At 46.5% G+C, this 19,500-nt stretch overlaps 1 protein-coding gene across 3 annotated transcripts in view; it reads right to left on the bottom strand.

Moving 5' to 3' along the window:
* INPP5A (inositol polyphosphate-5-phosphatase A) overlaps nucleotides 1-4,730 on the bottom strand; it is a 155,318-nt gene extending 150,588 nt beyond the window's left edge. For all 3 annotated transcript variants that reach the window (XM_030453528.1, XM_030453529.1, XM_030453530.1), the window contains exon 1: nucleotides 4,591-4,730. In XM_030453528.1, the coding sequence (XP_030309388.1) occupies nucleotides 4,591-4,665 (75 nt within the window). In that variant the 5' untranslated portion in view covers nucleotides 4,666-4,730. The remainder of the gene's footprint in view (nucleotides 1-4,590) is intronic.
* Nucleotides 4,731-19,500: the final 14,770 nt, after the last annotated feature.

Genomic DNA, 19,500 nt, shown 5'->3' with positions numbered 1-19,500 from the left:
GCAGTGCCCTCAGGATCAAGGCAGAGCAGGTCCTGGGTGGGACCCAGGAAGCTGCAGCCCACCACTGGCCCACTAGGGTGACCCACGAGGGCTCCTTCCACAGCCGGCAGCGAGGTGCTGCAGCCAGCCAGCCCCACTGCATCTGCAGAAATACTCCACAGGCTTTTAAAGACCTCACAAAGACACTCTCCTTTATATGAACCCTGTTGTTCAGCTTTCTTCCACTCCAGACAACATCAACACATTCTGACAGTAAGGATGAAGTGTTTCTCAGCAGTGAAGTAAAACTTGTTTAAAAATGACAGTGAATCCCAACATTATCTTCCACTCAATCTAGTACCTATGACTTGTAGAAAAGAGAGGGCCCTTACTTGAAACATTCTAGTCTTAATACTTACTCAGAAATCAAAACATAATTACAACATTTTCCATCCTAATGTTTTAAATTCTCCACAAAATTTAAATCACTATTCAGGGGAGGAGACATCTACACTGTGATCATTAAAAAACAGGTTGATTTTAAAAATTCCTATGGAATTATTTGTACTTGAACACTTGACTTCAACACTTAAGAGAAGCAAAGGATACTCCAAGTCCATCCTTGGAATTAAAGCGATAAGCACACTTATAATACACCCACTACCACAAAGAGGATTTGTTATAAGAAACTCCACCCCTGCCCTCTTTGTACACTGTAAGAGAAAAGGAGACTTTCACCCAAGTATTGAGTAGGTGAAGGCCACTGAGGAATGTGAAGGCCAGTACTTTATACAAAGGAAACACCGGTAGGACTGTAATGCTGTTTGTCTTTAAAAGATCTTGAGTACCAGTACCCCAGCACCATACTGCAATTCCCTGGACTACCTTCTCCCCCTTCTTCTTCTTTTAAACTACTAAAATTATGCATTCCATTTAGCTTTTACCTTTCTTGCCATCATTACACTTCTATTCTGGCCTAAGTTTGTGCTGAGAATTTAAGAACTGTGCCTGCCTCCCACTGGAGAAGAGCTACATATATTCAGCAGCATGAAGAGAGAAGGAAATGTTTTCAGAAGCATCTGCCTGACTTAGGCTCACATATTTCAATTTCAAAGGTAATTGGAGCAAACAATTTCCCCACCCAAGCAGAAATGTGAGACCACAGGGCTAAGTCTGCTGGGTATATTGGAAAACCTCACCCTAAAGATCTAAGCCTAGAGGTTTAAACAGCATGGATTGCTAAAGTCACCTAACACTGAAACACAGCAAGAGGATAACCAGAAAGGTACCACTTCCAAGTGTAAGCACTAAGGAGGTTTATCAATATTTTGTGAGTACATCCAGATAAATATATAACAGTAACAAACAAACCAAACCTCTGAGCCAACAACAAAAACTGAATTACGCAGATCTCCATCTGCCTCCATCCAGCAGCAACAACCACAGCTCTCATGGTCCCAAGGGTGAGACACAGAGTGATGAAGTTTCTCCACTACACATGGTCCCACAGTCCCTGGGAGCTGTCTCCCAGGCAGGAGGATGGAGGCTGGCCAGAAGGCCTGGGGACCCCCTGAACAGAAGACAGACAGCATTAAGCTGTTTAAAAGTAGCTGAAAAGAATGAAAAGGATACAGCAGATAAGAAAATAAAGGCAGCACATTAAAGCAATTAAAATCCTGGGCAGTCAAGTGCCAGGCAGATTGATTTTGTGACCACTACCTCAGCAGGCTCATGGAAAGGTAAATAAGGAATTTTGTGAGTGCAGGCAGAGGAACCAAAGAGAATGAGGAAACAGTGGTGAAAAAGTCTCTGCATCAAGTAGGAGACTCCTACCTCAGAATGGTTTGGGCTGGAAGGAACCTTCAAAGAACACCTAGTCCAACCCCCCTGCCACAGAGAGGTGCATCAGAGGAGGGAAAAAGAGAGGCCCACAGGCAATCTGAACTCCATCTCTTGCTGTTTGCAAAAATATATTGTGATAAAACCCAGGAAATGTTTATACAGCAAAACAAACACTAAATGCTTAAGTAAACACAAATGTACAAAAAAAATCATACACATTCATATTCATGATCTGCACATACTCATCTAACTTTGAAGAATATTTGTAGCCACATTAACATTTTTAATGAAGCAGCAAAACTACTCAAGGAATGAAATAAACCAGGCACAGTCCTTCACTGCTAGCATGTTTATTCATGAGCACTGCAACAGGTTATTAGTGGATGCAGATAGCTGGCAGGAGCAAACCAGTATGTTAAAACTTGCTTCTGGCAACCCAAGAGCAAAAAATAGCAATTTTCTCCTTGCAATAGTGTAGCCAGGTCAGCAATACCTGAGATCTAAGATACTATCTGCCTCAGATAAAACTGTCTATCAAGGGTATTTAAAATTATTCTTTTATAAAACACTGGTTACAACTGAAGAGAATTTACAGGTACAGCACATGCCAGACAAGCAAGGAGCACTCCTATCAAGCACATCTAAAGGGCAAAGTGTGCTGCTCCTGCACGGTTAACACATCTATCTGGCTGCCTGAAACAAATCAGAGAGAGCTTCACCACAGAACCACCACTGAGGTGCTGGTGGCACATGAAGGGGAGCACAAATCCACCCAGGGTGGGGTAAGAACCCAGCAGCATCCCCAAGACCCCTGACCCAGCCCTTCACCCATGACACCAGCCATGGAGCATCCACACTGGGGGCAGGCACAGGGCAGGAATGCTACCCAGAGGCTTCTGGTGGGGTACTGGGACATGACCATCCACCTGACCCAGGTTTCTGTGCTGTGAAAGCACACAGCATTACAGAGAGGTCCCACAAAACCTGACTAAAAATGCAGTGTTTAATTACAAAACATATCACTAAATAAAATGTGAAATCAGAAATGAGAAAAATGGATTAAAGGAACTTGAAATGGTTTTCCAGCCCAACTCAGGTAAAGTCTATCACTGCATGAGTCTTTGTTTATAACAGAAATCACTTCAAGTCATAGCAGAGAAATTTCTTTCTCATCTGCTTGCTGGGCAAGTTCAGAAGCTGCCACTGACAGCTCCAAGGTGTAGCTCAAAAGCCAAGTCCCCAAACCAAGCTAAAGCCATCTGTGCTGTACTCCAGAAACCTGATGGGGCAGCCACCAGCCCCAACTCCAACAGCAACAAACCAGAAGTGTAATCACAAAAGCTCAAACCAGTCTTTCCATTCCCCACCCTGCAGTGGAACATATCCAAATAACCTCAGGTTTGTTGCTGTAGAAAACTAATTTTTCATCGGAAGTCACTTGCTAGAGCAGAAGTGTTCCCCTCTTCAGTTATGCTGAATGATAAACAACACCCTTCGTGTTATCCAGGAACGAGCCTCCAGCAACAACCAGAACACCCAGGAAAGCATGCAGTCTGACAGCACAGAATTTCTTACATCAAAGTGCTCCAAAGCCGCTGCTTGTACCACTCTCCACTGCAAGAGAAGGCAGGAGAGCACTCTGGACAACAAGATTTGACACAGGTAAAAACAATCTCATGTCAGAGAGCAGCTCAGGTCAAACAGAAAGACCACCTCCAGCAATGGGGACACACAGCAGTGACTGTCGGCAGAAATCCGACTGACCACCACGCAGCCTGGCTCATGGATACTGAACAAGCCTAGGGCCATAATAATCAAAATTATTATGGAGTATTTTCAGTGTTCATTTACTATGAACTGACACATTTCAGTGTAAAAATAACTGCAGGGACAATTTGTCAACGTTTGATAACCTTAGTGAACACATGAACTGCATCCTTCAACTACACGTGTCTTAATCAAAGCATGATCAGCCTTCAAGATGACGAAAAAACAAAGCGAACTGTGAAGATCGGGGGAAGCCCAGGAGAGCCACGCAGTTGCGCTGCCTGTACCGCACCCAGCGATTTGTTCACAGGGCCGGCGCAGGAAGCGCGGCCCGGGCTGACACACGCAGCACAAGTCTGGACCCAGGTCCCCACCAGACAAGGCTGCCTCCAGAGCTGCAAACCCCCAGAAGCACTCCCTGAGCGGTACGTGACGGACCGGCACTGCTCAGTCCCAGAACTGCTTTGCCTCCAACTTCGCCAGCTCCAGGATTCCCCCGGGACACAGCCCAGGAGGTTCGGAAGCCTGGCTGCGACTCCAGATACTGGGAAACATCTACCTTAATTCACGCAAATTTGCGAGCAAGCCGCCTTCTCCTGCTTACCAGCAGGACCAACTGTTGCACTCGCCTTATTTGCAGGGACAAGAAATGTTCCTGGTGTGTGTGTGGCTGCACTACACCGGGCACAAAGAGAACCGCGTTTCCATGTCACAACGTGCGAAAGGTCTCGGGAGGGCAGGCGGGAGCTCGGGCCCTGCGGGGGGACACAAGAGGGGTAGCCGGGCGGGGCACTCCAAGTTCTCGCTTCTGACACTCCAAACATTCCAACAAGCTCCCCCTAACCCCCCAGCAGAAGGGCCCGACCCGCCCAGGACGGTCACCACCGGACATTCCCCGGAGCCCCGCGTCCCACAGCCACCAGCATCCCGGGGCGGCAGCCCAGGACGGGGAACAGAGCGCTGCCCACGCAGACCTCCCCGGTGTCCGGCCGCGGTACTTACGTCGTCAAAGAGAGAGCCGACGTTGGCCGTCACCAGGAGCACCCCGGCGCCAGCCGAGGCCCCCTTCACCGCCATGGCGGCAGGCGGGCGGAAGCGCGGAACTCGGCCGGCGGCGCTGCGGGGAGCCCGGGGGCGGGAGCGGGGCGCTGCGGGGAGCGGGGCGCCTGGCCCGCCCGGTCAGCGCGGGCGGGCGGCCGGCGGCGAGTCCTGCCGGCGCGGGCAGCCCGCAGACATCCGCGCCGCGGCGGGCCGGCCGCCCAGCAGCTGCTGCGGGGCCGCGGCTCTCAGCGCTCGCCCGCCTCTGCCGCCACCCTCGTCGTGGTCACGCTGCTGCCGGGACGGCTCCCGCCGGCGGAGGCTGGCGCCGGGCCGCGGCGCATGGCAGGTCGGCGGGGCGGGGCTGCGCGGCCGGGCGGTGCGGGGCCGGGCGCTCTACGCTGCTGCTGCCGCTGCCGCCGCTCCCGGCTCTGGCGGCGGCGGGCGGGACGGGCCAGGGCTCTGCGCCCGTAACGTCACGGCCGTACCGGGCCTCTCTTAAAAGGGCAACGCCACCCTGGGGGGCGGGGGGGGGGGGCCACCTCCCAGCTGGGGCGCAGGGGGAGTGCTTTCCCCCCACCCCCCAAGGGGAAACCCCCGGCTGCCCGCCCCGGGCGGCGGCTCAGCAAGCTCCGAAGGACCTTACACCGGGGCGCGGGGGTCTCCGCACCCGAAAAAGACCCCGGCGGAGTCTCAGCCGGCGGAGCAGGGGTCCCGGGATGGCCCGTGCCGAGCGGCGGGGCAGCGCAGTGACCGGTGCCCGACCCCCTCGGGGGGGGTAGCGGCCCCGCGGCTCCTGCAGAGACGAGCAGCCGGTCGGTGCGGGGCTGCCACCAGCACCACCGGTATATCGTGGCTGATGACACCAAGACCCGCGGAAGAAGGCGGTGTCACAGTGTCACCGGGTGTCCCGTCTGGGGACGTGTCCAGGGGTACAGAGTGGAGGGAACAGGGAGTGGAGTCACCCCTCAGAGAAAGCGGTAAACCCAAAACAGCTTCACACCAACCTGAGGGGAAAACAAGATATAGAGGCAGATCTGGGATCCTGTGGCACAGGTGGAGGTAGCAAAGAGTGCCCAGGGGGCGACACGCCCTGTGGTAGAGGAGAGAAGGGAAAACACTGAGGACTGAGACATCGGTAGACGCCACACCGACGCGAAAAAGCCCCAAATCTCCCACAAAGGCCTTCAGGTGTGGTTAATGCAAAAATTATTACCTTTTGCATTGCAACTGGTAAAGCGCGCTATTGGTCAGCTAACGAATCTCTCCCAAATTACTCAGGCAAACGAGCTCAGCTGTTCACGATTACTGTCAAGGGGTTTCAGGTGCGACGGACAGTTTCCAAGGCAGGATGGTGTCAGGCAAACAAGGTACTGACACACAGGTGATACAGCTGACGTCAGGGAAGATACTAGGCTACGGGATTTTCGCAGCTTTAAGGAAAAAGAAATTAAAAAGAGCTAAGTAAAGTCAGCCCTCAGTTATACTATTGTTCATACCATCATGACACTAGAAATTTTAAGCTGAATACCAAGGGAAAATATCTGAAATTTCTACCAACATAAGGACAACTTCACTCCCCTAAAAAAGTAACTCATGAAGTAAAGCACCAAAGAGATTCAAACTGTAAACCTAATGGAAAACAAGCTGACCGTACTTCATTGCACCTCTTTTACCCAGGAGCATCCAAGGGATGTTTTACTTGTTATGGGCAGTCAGGCTGCCTCTGCCTGCAGCTGGAGGGGAGATTAAGCCCATGGCTGTAGAAGGGGCATGCAGGGACCAGATCCCCAACCCTCGGTTCAGGTTGGTTCCTCCCATACCTGCTGCTTAGGTTCCACCAAAGTGTCAAAAAGACAAAATTATTCTCACTATTTGCTAGTAAAAATAAATACTGTCAAATCCTACTGGCCTGGGGAAGGATCGACTTCATGGTCCCATAGTGCTATTCCCCAGGTGACAGTAGTATGTTGCATCTACAGATAAACATGGGTGAAGGACCAGGTCAACCAACCTGCAACAGGAGGTGGACATTTCCAGCAAGACTGAGCTGGATGAATCCTCAAAGTCTCTCAAAGAGCTGTGGCATTCTGCACTGCATACAAATCCAGTGCAGTGTGTGTTCATGCCCAGAGATACTCTGTACTATCCTGGACAATTTCTTCTTAGATTTTGTGCAGTTCCCAAGACAACAATTGCATAAAGTTTCACTGTAGGCACTGTACTCTTACCTGGGTGAAGGCATCAGAGGTATCACAGATGAGCTGATCACACATACCGTCCTGATACATCTTGACATGTTCCCACATGAGAAAAAATAAAATAGAGTGAGAGAAAGAGGAGGGAGGAAACATTCAGTGGTGTGTGTTTTTGGCACACAAACCTTACAAATTTCAGCCCAGAGTGATTACATCTAAGTCAGAGTATGCTGGAGGAAGCTGTGTCAAATTACACACAGCTGGAAAGGCATCCTGAGCCATATGGCATCCAGGTGAAAAGTTTGGCAGTGTTCAAGAGCAGGAAACGAGAATAGGAAGTGGCTGCAGACCACAAGAAGTTACTTGTACAAAACCCAGGCAATCACTAGGCAGATGAATTTTGCCAATTTCTTTGGCAGGGGAAGTACTACAGCATGAAAATGTCACAACCGCATAGAAGTAAAACGATGACTGACCAATGGCTGAGCTAGTGTCTGTGAAACCCAGGCCCTCTCCAAGGAGAGTGGTGAATCAAACATGGGAAAACATCAACATAAAATGGAGCAACATATAGAAAGCATTTTCAAAAGAATTCCTGTCTCCCAATAAGGGATTATAATAAAAACCATTTTCAAAAGCAAGAATTGCTGAACATCAGTTGAGGTGTAATGGTATCTCAGACCTGTGGGGGTGTGTGTGGAGCTGCCAGCCAAGCAGAAGGCACAGGTCTCTGGAGGACAGAACAGGGGACAGGAAACAGCCTGGAACCAAGTGTGCACCTGGTCTCAGCCATGGTTGCATCAGCTCCATCAGAGAGCCACAGCAGTGTTTCAGCAGATGCATAACTCAGACTACACTGTTTCATCCAAACTGCAGCCAGTTTTTTCCATTTTCACCAGGGTCAGAATTAATTTGTCCCACCAACTAGCAATATGCCATTATTAATACATGCTCCTGATTAAAAGAAAAAAAAAGCAAGGAATGCTTGAAGCACTACGTCCAAACTCAGTTGTAGGAACCCAGTACAAATACTAATGGAAGATGCTCGTTGCCAGCCCCTTTGCAGAGCACGGGTGGTGTAGAGGGGACATGAGCTAATTTTGCACAGGTAAATTGAGCACAGATGATACTTGGTAAAATCAGATGAACAAGATCTATACCTGTGCTATGTGGGAAAAAAACAGGAAGGGCAAATCTATATTCAAATATAAAAGTTTGCCAGTGTCAATGATGGAAGAGTAGCAGGTAAAAACATGCTGAAGTCTGTTATGTGAGATCTGACACGAATGTTAAACCACAGTGAGTGCTGTTGAGCTGATGAGGCTTAATTTTGCTCCCACAATTGCAATGGATAACTTTTAAGAGGAGATGTTACAGTACAGTGATGGGGAAGTAGGAATAAGTATGACAGTGCCTCTTTGCATCCTGCCCAGTGAGCAGGAGCTGTCAGTGCCTTCAGATGTGTCCACACAAGCACTGGTTCCAGCTCCAGAGTTCCCAGCTCTGACCCCTGGGCCAAGTCCAGTTGGCTGAAGGTGCAGGTGCAGATCTGATCATTTCTCTTCCTCCCATGCACAGAGATGGAAGGCTGATTTGGGTTGATCTGTGTTGTTATTGTAAGGAAAACACCACTAATAGCTAAGGCTGCCTAACGTTTTCTGTGACCACTCCTGGGCTTCCAGCACTTGTAACCCAGACAGTGTAGTCTGAATATTTTCAGTCTTGGTGGGAAGGACTCCCTGTCCACTGCAAAAGGATAATGGAGGAAACACTCATCCTCTGGTTATACAATTCCTCTATAATCATATTTGACTGATTTTCATCACTGTCTTCATGGCTTCACTAATTGGCTTATGCTTTTATTAGAAAGATCTTTATGAAAAGCTTTCTATACTGGCAGGAAAAACAACAAAAATCCTCAACTATATTAGATTAAAACCCTTAAATGCAATATAATCTTTTGCTGCCTGAAAGCTCTTTTATAACCCTAGGGGATGGACTCTCTTCTTCTCAGAGATGGGTCTTAGTGGGTTTGGTAAGCCTATCCCAGAGGCTGATTAAATGGGCCATTTTGTACTTTGTAGACTGCAAAACAAAACTTGAAGGGAACCATCTCAGAGTTTCCACCACCTCCTCTTAGTTCACACTTTGGATCTTTTGGAAGTGAGGAAGAGTCCCATGAGCAGCTGCTCCCTGAAGGTACTTTGTTCCTGGAGGCACAGGAACCCTTGGTGGAAATCCCCAGATGTGCAGACCCCGAGGTGCTCCTGGCTAATGAATGTGGCTCAGGCTCAGGCAGACTGCAGAGCACTGTGTGAGGTACATGTCCTTTGCTTACTTTTGACTCATTTGAAATCCTTCTGAACTGGATACACCTCCAGTTATATTTCTCAACAGAAATGGATCACTCTCCATTGTGGGATATTTTCTGCATTGCAATGAAAATTCATAGTCTATAGCTGCTGCAATGTTTTCCTACCAGTTTTTTCTATCTTTGATGTTTAGATGAGAACAATAGAAATAAATAAATGTGTGAAACATGGTTACTGAACTTGTTAATTAAGAAAATTTCCAGGTGCACCATTATGTTTTCCAGTGTACCTGAAATGGTTTTAATGTTGCTGCTCTCATGTTTTTGTAGGAAGATTGTTTTGCAGCAAAGACAACGAACGTGCTCCTATGCAGTGAGCAGAGCATTATTTAATTTATGTTAAGCACAGAGATGTAGGAGTAAATCAGAACAGAAAGGATATGCAGGCTAACAGCTTCAGCCTCTGCTGCTGCTCCTCTGCAGCTCAGGGGTGGATGCTGGCCAGTGAGAAATGTCTGCTCAGCTGCAGAAGATGCTCAGCACCACCGCTGAGGAAAGTGCTGTGAGTGAAGTTTGCACCTTTGCCACCACCTCAGTATTTGTCACTGTGCAGTTACAAAGTCCACCAGCCATAAGAATCTTAAAGAACAGGACTAGGCATGGAAATAAAACTTAGCAGCTCCTTTAATAGCACTTGCCTGCACTGTTTTCTCTGTGTTATTTCAAGATTCCAGTGCTCTCTATAAAATATCACTGAATGTTCCAATGTTTGTGAGAACATGTACCACAGGAAAACAGTAGCATAAACCAGAGACTTCAACTTTTGTTTCACATTTATTCCTTTAGCACTGTTTGGGTTTTGTGCAGCACCTTTTACATTCATAAAATGATTTGCGGATGTTTAGAAAGCAATAATAAATCTTTTTGCTATGAAAGTTAGCATCAACTGGTTTATATGGGATTCAGATATGTACGCCAACATTCTGTAAGAAAAAAGGTTATTTGTAATCAAAGTATATACACTGAAAATAAAACACAGAAAGAAAAATTTTAAAATAGCGAGTGTTCCTGAGCATATTTTATTTCTTAGTATTTGTTTTCTGCTTATCACACTGGGTTAACAGTGTCAGCCTCTTCAAGACCCACATACCACACGCTAGGTTCTGCCATGTGCAGCTGTTTTAGGACTGGTCCAGGAAAAATAAACCAGGAGTGATACTACAGCCCTGTCAGCCCTTTCCACTCCAAGGTGTGAGGTCAGGCTTGGTGAGTCTGTGGTGAACACAGCCAGTTCAAATGCTACATGTGCAATGGCAAAAATACATGTTGAGCTCTGCAAAAGCAGAGCCTCTCTTTTTCAGGGCAACTGACAGAAAAGGCACATTTCTCTGAGGAAAAAATAAAATAGGAACCGTCCCTATTCAATGGAACTGCAAATAGAAAATGCTTCAGATGTAGAGAAATGCATTTCTGTTAATTATAAAAAACAGAAGAAGCAACCACCTGAATTTTTCTATTTTAATACACTCTTGTTTGGGGAAGATGGGTGTGATGAGCACAGATGTGGTTTGGTGCTGGCAGTGGGCTCAGGGGGCTGTGCCCATGGGTGCTGGGTGGTGCCATGGTGGCTCTGTACTGGGGCAGCCCCCCTGGTGCCATTCCCACAACAGCTTCACTGCAGTGTGTTGGAGCTGAACAAAACAGCTGTTGAAAATCTGTATGTTGATGTGACAAACTGACCAAAATAAAGAGCTCTCTCCACATCTCTCAGAGAGGCACAGCTGTACAATGTCAGGGGAGTGACTCCTTTTAGCATCATAGAGCTGCTGACCGACCTTGTGCCAAAAGTATCCTGAAGGAGGAGAGATGTGCACAATTTTTAGTTCACCATGGACATGATCAGCTGTGCTGGCTTTATTTGATAAACAGGAGAGGAAGTTAATCAACCTGGTCTCCCCCCAGTCCTTCCCTCCTGACTGTGTGCCAGCTGAGGCCAGTCCAACTGCACAGCACCCTGTCCTCTGGCACTTGGGTGTTGATGGTATTTACATAGTGACCAGGGGACATATTTGTCACTTTGGAAGCTACAGAAAAGTGATCAAAATCCACTGCCACTCAGCCTGGGCCATCACTATGCTCAATCATTGCACATTGTGATCCACAGCTCTCAGACTGCAGTTGGGTCCCTTCTCCCCTCTGCATCCCTGCTGCTCCCATTCTCCCCAGTCTTGACCCTCCAGATGTATTTCCAGCACAGCATTTGTTGGGTGAGCACTGCTGGGGGCTCAGCTGTGAGCTGCAGGCAGAGGTTTCTCCATTGCTGTGTCACCTGCAGCCTAATGTACATTCTTTTAGGCTGATGGCTAATTACACCGTTCATTAAAGCTGAACTCTGCCATTATGCTGACATTTTTCCTTTCAGGCATTCCACTAGTGTTCTCACAGCAGCATTAGAGCTGGCATAAATATCTGGTGGCTTTTTAAACTCTGAGTGACTTGGTAATGTTGTATCACACACATTTCCAAATTAAACAACTGAATTCCTATAATAACTTAGATTTCTTTCAAGTTTGTTCTTTTAGTGTTTGTCACTCAACAAATAAAGAACAAACTTAAAAGATAATTTTGTCCTTGCTAAAATTAAGCCAAACTGAGTATTACTGTAGAAGCTAAACAACTGCCCTCTCCACAAATTGAGTTTGCAACTTCTGCTTTTAGCCTTTTTGCAGAATATTTTTTGTACAGTCTTTTGCCTCTTTGCATTTCTCAGATGTATCCTCTTCCCATAGCTCTTCCCCTTATGAGGATTCAGCTCTGGATAGATCCATCTGGTTTGCTCTCCCAGTGCCAAGGGCCATCCAAATATTTACTTCTGTACAGCTCATAAACAGTCATACTTCAGAAGCACTTCTTCAGAAATCCTACGGACTTTATGTTTTGTGGTATTTCCTCTAGAATTGGCACTTATCTCTGCCTGGAAGAGGTCCTGACAGCTGTGCTTTGCCTGGTCCTGGCCCTTTGGAAGGGGAGCCAGGTAGGAGGACAGTGCCCTGGGAATTCCCGCACCCCATTCCCAGCATTGTTTGAATGCTGGGGCAGGAAGCCATGTTCTGAACAACAGGAATTGGGAAAGGTTGGGCTTGTTGCACTGGAAAGCTGCAACACCATCTATTTATGCCCTTGAAACATAGCTTGGGTGGTAATTTATTCCAATAAGGCAACAAATACAGCAGCTACCATGGTGGCTTCCTGTTAACCTGGTGCTCCAAAAGACAAGGTGAGAACACTCAGTGGATTCTACTGAACAGCTCTCAAAGAGTGGCTTAGGGGATGATGAGAAAACATGCAGATCTGCTGGTCAATATCAGTCCTTCATTTTCATATAAATTGGTAACAAAAGAATCCAAAAGACCACAGCATCATGAGATCAGTGTGGAAAGAAGTAAGAGGAGAAATCACAGCTTGTTGAGCATGGACATGCCCATAAAATAGGTACTGCAATACATGCAATTGCATAGAATGCTTTGTATTTACTAGACTGCCAATTTGCAGCTGGTAGAACAAATATTCCCCTAAAACCAAAGGAAAAGCCAGCAAAGCTCAGAGGAGCTGTGGGCTGAGTGGTGGCAGCCTGAGAGAATCAATGATTGACACTAAGCAATCACATAACAAAAATTTTAAAAAATCCCATCCCAGAGGGTCATTAATTTTCATCACAAGAAGGATTACCCATTCCCTGGTCATTTTACATTGTTGAATTGTTTCTGGGTGCCCACAGAGGGCTGTCAGGGTGTTTTGTTTGATGCTGTGAGGAGCCATGCCCCGGTGGCAGCAGCAGCGCTGGTGAGCCCAGCCCAGCCCAAATCAGAGCAACCAGGGCAGAAGATGGTGCCACTGGGGATCCCAGCACCCCAGAGGTCCAGACAGCTCCATGGAGCTGCCCCAGCTCCTTCTCCAGGCATTTTCTCAGTGGGCCAGCACTTGGTGACTGTAGCTTTGCTGGTTTCACAGCAAACAGCTCATAGAGGGATCTCAGGCTGGGAAGAGATTAATTTATAATTTAAGGCCCTTAATGTTTCTCAGGATCAGATTTCTTTTAAGCAAGGAGTATGATGTAATTTGGGTGTGTGTCTCTGTGATTAGGCCAATCCTGCTGTCTCTGGAGGGCTCCTAACCCTTCACTGCCCAAGATGAACTATCAGGTATCCCAGCATAATAAATCCTGGTCTTTTTCTACACCCAGATTTTTCTTGAAAAACAGTTTTGCCCAGATCTGTTAAGCAAACCTCAATCACTGGGTATTACTGCAGAGTAGTGGTAAGGACAGAGGGACAGGCTGTGCCTCCTCCTTGGGCTTTGGCATCAGCTGGATGGTTCTCAGGATGAGCTTGCCCACAGCTCCTGCAGGAGATGCTGGAGGAAGCCATGAGGTCTGGGCCAGTTACAGAAGGGGCTGCCAATGTGCATGCTCGTCTTCTCCATGCCTCTGTGATCCGCCCATGGGCTGGTATAAAAAGACAAACACCATCTGTCCTGACATAGTGCCGAACAAGGACCTCACGTAGTGCACACCCCATGGATTACACAGCCCATTGCCTTTACACCCTTTTTTCCACCATGCTATGGGGCTGGGACAGACAAGGAGTTGAGGACAAGAACTTTTTCTTAACTGAATTACACAAGAAGTAATAGTTTTCAATATCATTGCTGCAAAAAGTCTATTACCTAATCACCCAGCATTAAAGAAATAGATTAATACTGTGTCTGTTCTCACAGGACCATAGATATTTTTATGGGATATGGTATTATAATAAAAATTCCCTAGACTTCAGCTTAATCTAGAAAACTCATTAAATAGATTGAATACACTATGGAATTCTATATAGAAATGTTATTGTTAAATGGGGACCATCATTTTCTGCCTTTTTTGCCCAATCATTTTAATTTTGTAGCATATTTCACAGTGTGGATGAGTTAGAAACAGAACTCAACTGATGCAGGCTTTAAAGCTCACTGACCTCTGTGCTTTGCTATATGAGAAGATGGGAGGCAAGGGATCATAGTTTATAACTTCACTGATGAAGATGAGCTTAGAAGAGCAGAAGATCAAGCTGTAACTAGGTGAGGTTTCAGATTCTCAGACAAGGCCATATTATAAAGTCCAAACCATGGCCCAGCCCAGGGGTCACCCCAGCACTGCTCTGCTCCTTTGGCTATAATAGATGGTAACATGCATAAAGCTTTACATTAAGAGCAGGAGGCATCACCGTGAGGACCAGCTTGAGAATCTCAAAGAAATTCTTCCAGGACCTGAGGCTTATCACAAATTCCACTGTCCTTCTACAGAAGGTACATTCCTAAAGCAAATCTTGCTCTCCTGGGTACTAACATACACCATATAGATGTTAAAACATTGCACACAACAAGACAATTCCACCAAGATAAATAAATTCAGTGACAACAGTTAATCCCCTCACTAACAGCACAACAGGGAATCAGTCCTGAAATATTAGTGCCCATACCGTGGCACCTATTAAGAAGTTGGTTTTTTTCCCCTGCTTTTAAAACTACTGATGAAAACATTTCTTATTCAGCAGTCCAGCTCAAAGTCACTGCACACACTGTGATTCAGTTGTTAGGGATGCGTTTGCATTGGGAATGTTTCCAGGCTACACTTGAAAGTACTGGAATTACTGAGACACTGTAAGAAGCAGTAAATTCAGGTCATGGTGGCTTTTTAGGGTTGTATCCATACAGAATACTTCTGAAGGAAAACGAAACTGTCCTACAAGTCAGCGTGATTGTTTTCAAGCAACATGTGGAAGTAATAGGCTCAAAACCAAGTTAGCATAAACTCTCCTGATTGCAGATAAGCAACAGTGCACTGAATGAAGTGACTACATGGCTCCTGCAACCCCTTGGACACCACTTGTGTTTAAAAATAAGACATTTGGTTAGCTTGTCTCTACATCACTAGTGAAAGTGAAAAGCATTCCTGTTTCAGAGGAGCTGGCTCCCCACACTGAGGAAGGAGGACGGTGAGCAGGCAACCCAGGGCTCAAGCAGAGGGGAAGAAGAGGGATCCGAAAGGCTGAGGCTCCTCCTTCCCAGCCAAGTAATGGAAAAACAATGTAAGAATTCCAACGTCTGAATAAATATGTGCCCTATGACCTTAATCCCCTAGGAACTGAAAAACATTCAGAGTCAGATAAAAATAGTAACCCCTGTACGTTGCTGAGGGAGAACAGTCCTGCTTCCAGCTAATTAGCTGAATCCTGTTAATAGGAGGGGGCTGGGCAGCCATGGGGAAGTCTTTGGGAGAGGGATGAGAACTGCAGAAGATGAAGGGAGGGCAGATGCAGATGGCGAGGGGTTGAGTGCTGTGGAAGGGGTTTCCTCACCACATCCCATGCCGTGTCACTGGGTGACATGCTTGGAAGAATACCCACCAGAACCATCCCTGGGGAGATGGCAGCTGCTGGACTAGCCCCAGAAAACTCCTCCCAGCAAGAGTTCAGACCTGGCCTGCCTGTGAGCTTGTGTGGGAACCCTCAGCGAGGCAGCAAGGATGTCTTTATTAAAAACAAAACATAAAAGAGAATTACAATGAACCTGACAGCAAATGTCAATGAACTGTTCAGGTTCAGTTGCACCATTTTATTTACAGTACTATAGCCGAACAGTGTGCCAATGATTAACTATTTAGCCAAGCCACAGAGGAGACAATATATGGCTTCAAACAGCATTCACAAATGTTTGTTTTGATTCTGAATGACTGTTTCATTAGTCAGCACTGGTTTTCCTTTACTGTTGCCTATTTGCAAACATTCACATCAGCTGAGTGTTGCATGGTGTATGTCTTAGTCACACTACACCTGCCTACATACGCAAAGGTTAACACTGGTGCACAGCCAGGAGCCCTCTGTAAGTTATATCTTCTATTTAATATTTTAAATTTTTCCAGCCAAAGAAAAACTCCCTTGTCAGAGAGCAGAAGCCATACAGGTGATCTCAGTGGCTCACAACTCCTCACTGCTGGGCATTCTGGAGCCAGCTCAGATGCTGTTTGTGTCAAAAGCAGTAGGTAGAAGGGTGGTTCACCTGAGCACCACAAGGGTGGCTGGGGCAGGGCAGGGGATGGGCAGCAGAGCTCCCTCTTTGCCCCTGACTCTGACTGGAGGCAGATCAGCTGCTCCTGAGGCCCTGGCAGCCTCTTCATCTATCAAGCATAACCCAACAGGTTGTGCCACAGGTGCACCCTGCCAGCAATCTGGGCTTAAATTTTAGCTGAAGCACTCACACATTACCATTCCAGGGCGAGGAATTAGTTTGGCAAAGATTTCACTTCTGGTGCATTTACATCACATTTCTGCAGAATTGCTGCAGATATTTCCTTCTGAAATGGCCTGCTGAGCCATCAGAACAATTTCCATGCTAGCAGAAGGAAAGGCTGCTGTGCCCAGTGTGCTGAAAGGCTGTGAGCCCTTATGCTCTTCAAAATCAGACCCAGTGCTTCCTGCAGCACCAAGCCAGGGCTTTGATGGCAGCAGCCTTGCTCCAGAGGCTGCTCAGGGAAATACTATAGAGCTTATGCTGCAGCTCACCTCAGGGCACCTGGGCAGCTGTGTAGCATTGTGCAGCCACAAAAACTTCCATGTGTACTGTGTGTACTGTATTACCTTGCAGCTGGAAGGCAGCACTCTGTGGCATGGACCCCAGAGCCCCATGGTGTGATGTTTTTAGAGAATGCAAAGCTCCCTCAGCAAATGCTGCTTTTGCAGTTGCCACAACATGCCATAGCTGTGGGGGTCCTCAAACAGGGGCCACCTGCAACCATTCCATGGCATCACGGCACCAAGAAGTTAGTGCCCTTCTTATGTGGTTTGGTTTTCAAAGACATATTTGGAAGCATCACTTAACTTGGTGGCACAAAAAAGAAACATGCATTTAACTTACGTTTTATGCAGTGCACTTTTTACAGACCAAAACCTGTGACGGGCTGCTAGTTACCAAACCAGAGAATTTTCTCAGATTACTGTATTTCACACTGTTACTGAGATTGAAGCAATACATTTTCATACTGTAAAAAAGCTGTCTAAGAACAGAGTTAATTTCATGCCACCTCAAGCTTTAAAACCTGAGTAATTTTTATCCCTAGAGTAATATAAAAATCGTGCTGGCAATAGTGGAAGACCCAGAGGCTTGATGAGATGGCTCTTCCCAGCACTGCAGGAACAGTGAGGAGATGTGCTGGGGCACCTATAGAGACTTCCCATGTGGATGCATTGCTAGAGAGCAAGAGAACATGCCAAGGTGAAAACCTCTCTCGTTGAATTTCAAGTTCTCTAAAGAGTTAACTTTTTCTTCCTCTCTCTCTCCCACTACCATTACAGAGCTGGTTTATTTGGAGTAAGAGCTTTTCCCTAGAAGGAGGCAGAGTTACTGGGAAGCACACTATCAGGGGAAGTCTTGAAACCAAGTGTGTGATTTCTATTCACAAATGCAGACTGGCCAAAGCCTCACAATAAATGTTAAGCATAGTTTGGTGAGGTGCAATTGCAAAAGCAGCTTCCTGCCAACAGGATTTTCCACCTCAGACTACTTCAAATACTACAATAGCAATAAAATTAACAAATATAAAACCTCGTAAATAACTTTTTAAAGTTTATTCATTATCTGAGCTGTGCACTACACTTGCTAGTGCAGTATCTGGAGGAGACTGTGGGCAGCAGCTTGGCTCACCACACCACCACAGCTCTGGTGGGCTCAGGCAGGAGACTGCCTGCAAGAGGTACAGGCAGGAGCAGGGATGGCAGCACTGCTCTTTCCTTCCCTCTGATCTAAGATGTGGAAGCAGACAGCTAGGAAGAACAAGAGATGGAGTAACTCCATCTGTTCTAAATACAATAATCAGAAGAAAAGTTGATATGAGGACACAATTCCCTTAACTGTAAATACAGACAATTATTCAGAATAACCTCTTGCCCAAACAGATGCAGGTACCTCTGCTGGGTTCCCAGCCTGGCCTGGACCAGGGGATCCTTCTCTCTTTTCAGGCAGCTGATGGAAAGCTGCTGACCCTGGGACCTGCAGAGGAGCATCCCCACCCCCCAGGAGCACTTTGGCTTCTGAAAGCCCAGTGCCCACCTTGGGGGCTGAAGGATGAACAATGGAGGGGCATCTCCAATCTTTTTTTCCAACACCGGTGACTTTTTGTTCTCATTTTAACTAATTTGATTTTCTTCCTTCAGGAGCTGTTTGAAACCCAGGAAAAGAACTGAGCTAGAGACCACCTCTGGGTCTCTTTCTCCTCTTACATAAGCCTGTTAAAATCAGTAATTGCACCATTAAAGGGAATGGATTTGTATCAGAATAAAACCAGTGTGAGCAGCAAGAGAATTGGCTGTTTTGGATATAAATTTATGAATGTCATTTGAAGGCTCTCTGGGAGCATAATTAGAAACATGAAGTCCTGGGATGTCTTCCTTCCTTTTTAATCCAAAACCACTTTTAAGAGCTGCTGCCAGCTTGAAAAGTGGTTATTAAAAGACAAACAATTCAAGACCGTTTGGAGAACAATGCAGCCTACTAAGTTTCTCTGCAAACTGTGCAGTTTGGGCTTTTTTTTTTTTTTTTTTTTTCTGTGGTGATTGCTGGAACATAACGGGATGTCAGGAGAGTTAAATAGAATCTCTCTCATGCTAGTTTTATTCAAGGCAAAAGATACTTTTGCTTTTTGCAGCAAAGCTAACTGCAAAATTCTCGGATGGAGGTAGGCTTTTAACATTCATACCATCCCTTTAAGCACTGGCACTTCTTAAGAGTATATAAAACACCCTGGCAAGAGCTTGTTCCTGTTACATTATCTAGGGAAAATAAATCAAGCATAGAGAGGAAACCTAATTCATCCAAGCCATTATTTTCAAATAATGCTTTTCTGCCTTGATAAATAATATTTCCCTTTGGGAAGAGCAATAGGGAAGCAAGTGCGAAGAGCAGCTACATGGCTGGAGGTTGCTCACCCTACAGAGACATGGACACACTGAGAGCTCTTCAAGGGCAGCTGGGATGGATATTTGTCCATGTCTGAGCCAGCTTTCCCTTCTCCAGGAGAACTTGCACAGTGACATATAAGCGGACCCAGTCTCCTCTCTCCAAGCATAAAGCATATCTTCTCTGTTTCCTATCCTAGAAAGGTTAATGTTGATGTTTTAGGGAAACACTCTAAGTTGGAGGATTTCCTTTTCAATCTTTAATTCTGAGGTTTCTCAGGATCCTGGAGATGGGGTATTTGGTACTGTCAAAGTAAGACCAGTAACATCCTCCTGCACAGGTCCTAAACCCTACAGCTACTTTCTCCAAGTC

The sequence above is a fragment of the Calypte anna genome, chromosome 6, assembly GCF_003957555.1.
Source record: "Calypte anna isolate BGI_N300 chromosome 6, bCalAnn1_v1.p, whole genome shotgun sequence".
Classification (NCBI taxonomy): domain Eukaryota; kingdom Metazoa; phylum Chordata; class Aves; order Apodiformes; family Trochilidae; genus Calypte; species Calypte anna.
Note: the sequence above shows the minus strand (reverse complement) of the source record. Positions and strands in the feature narration are given on the sequence as shown.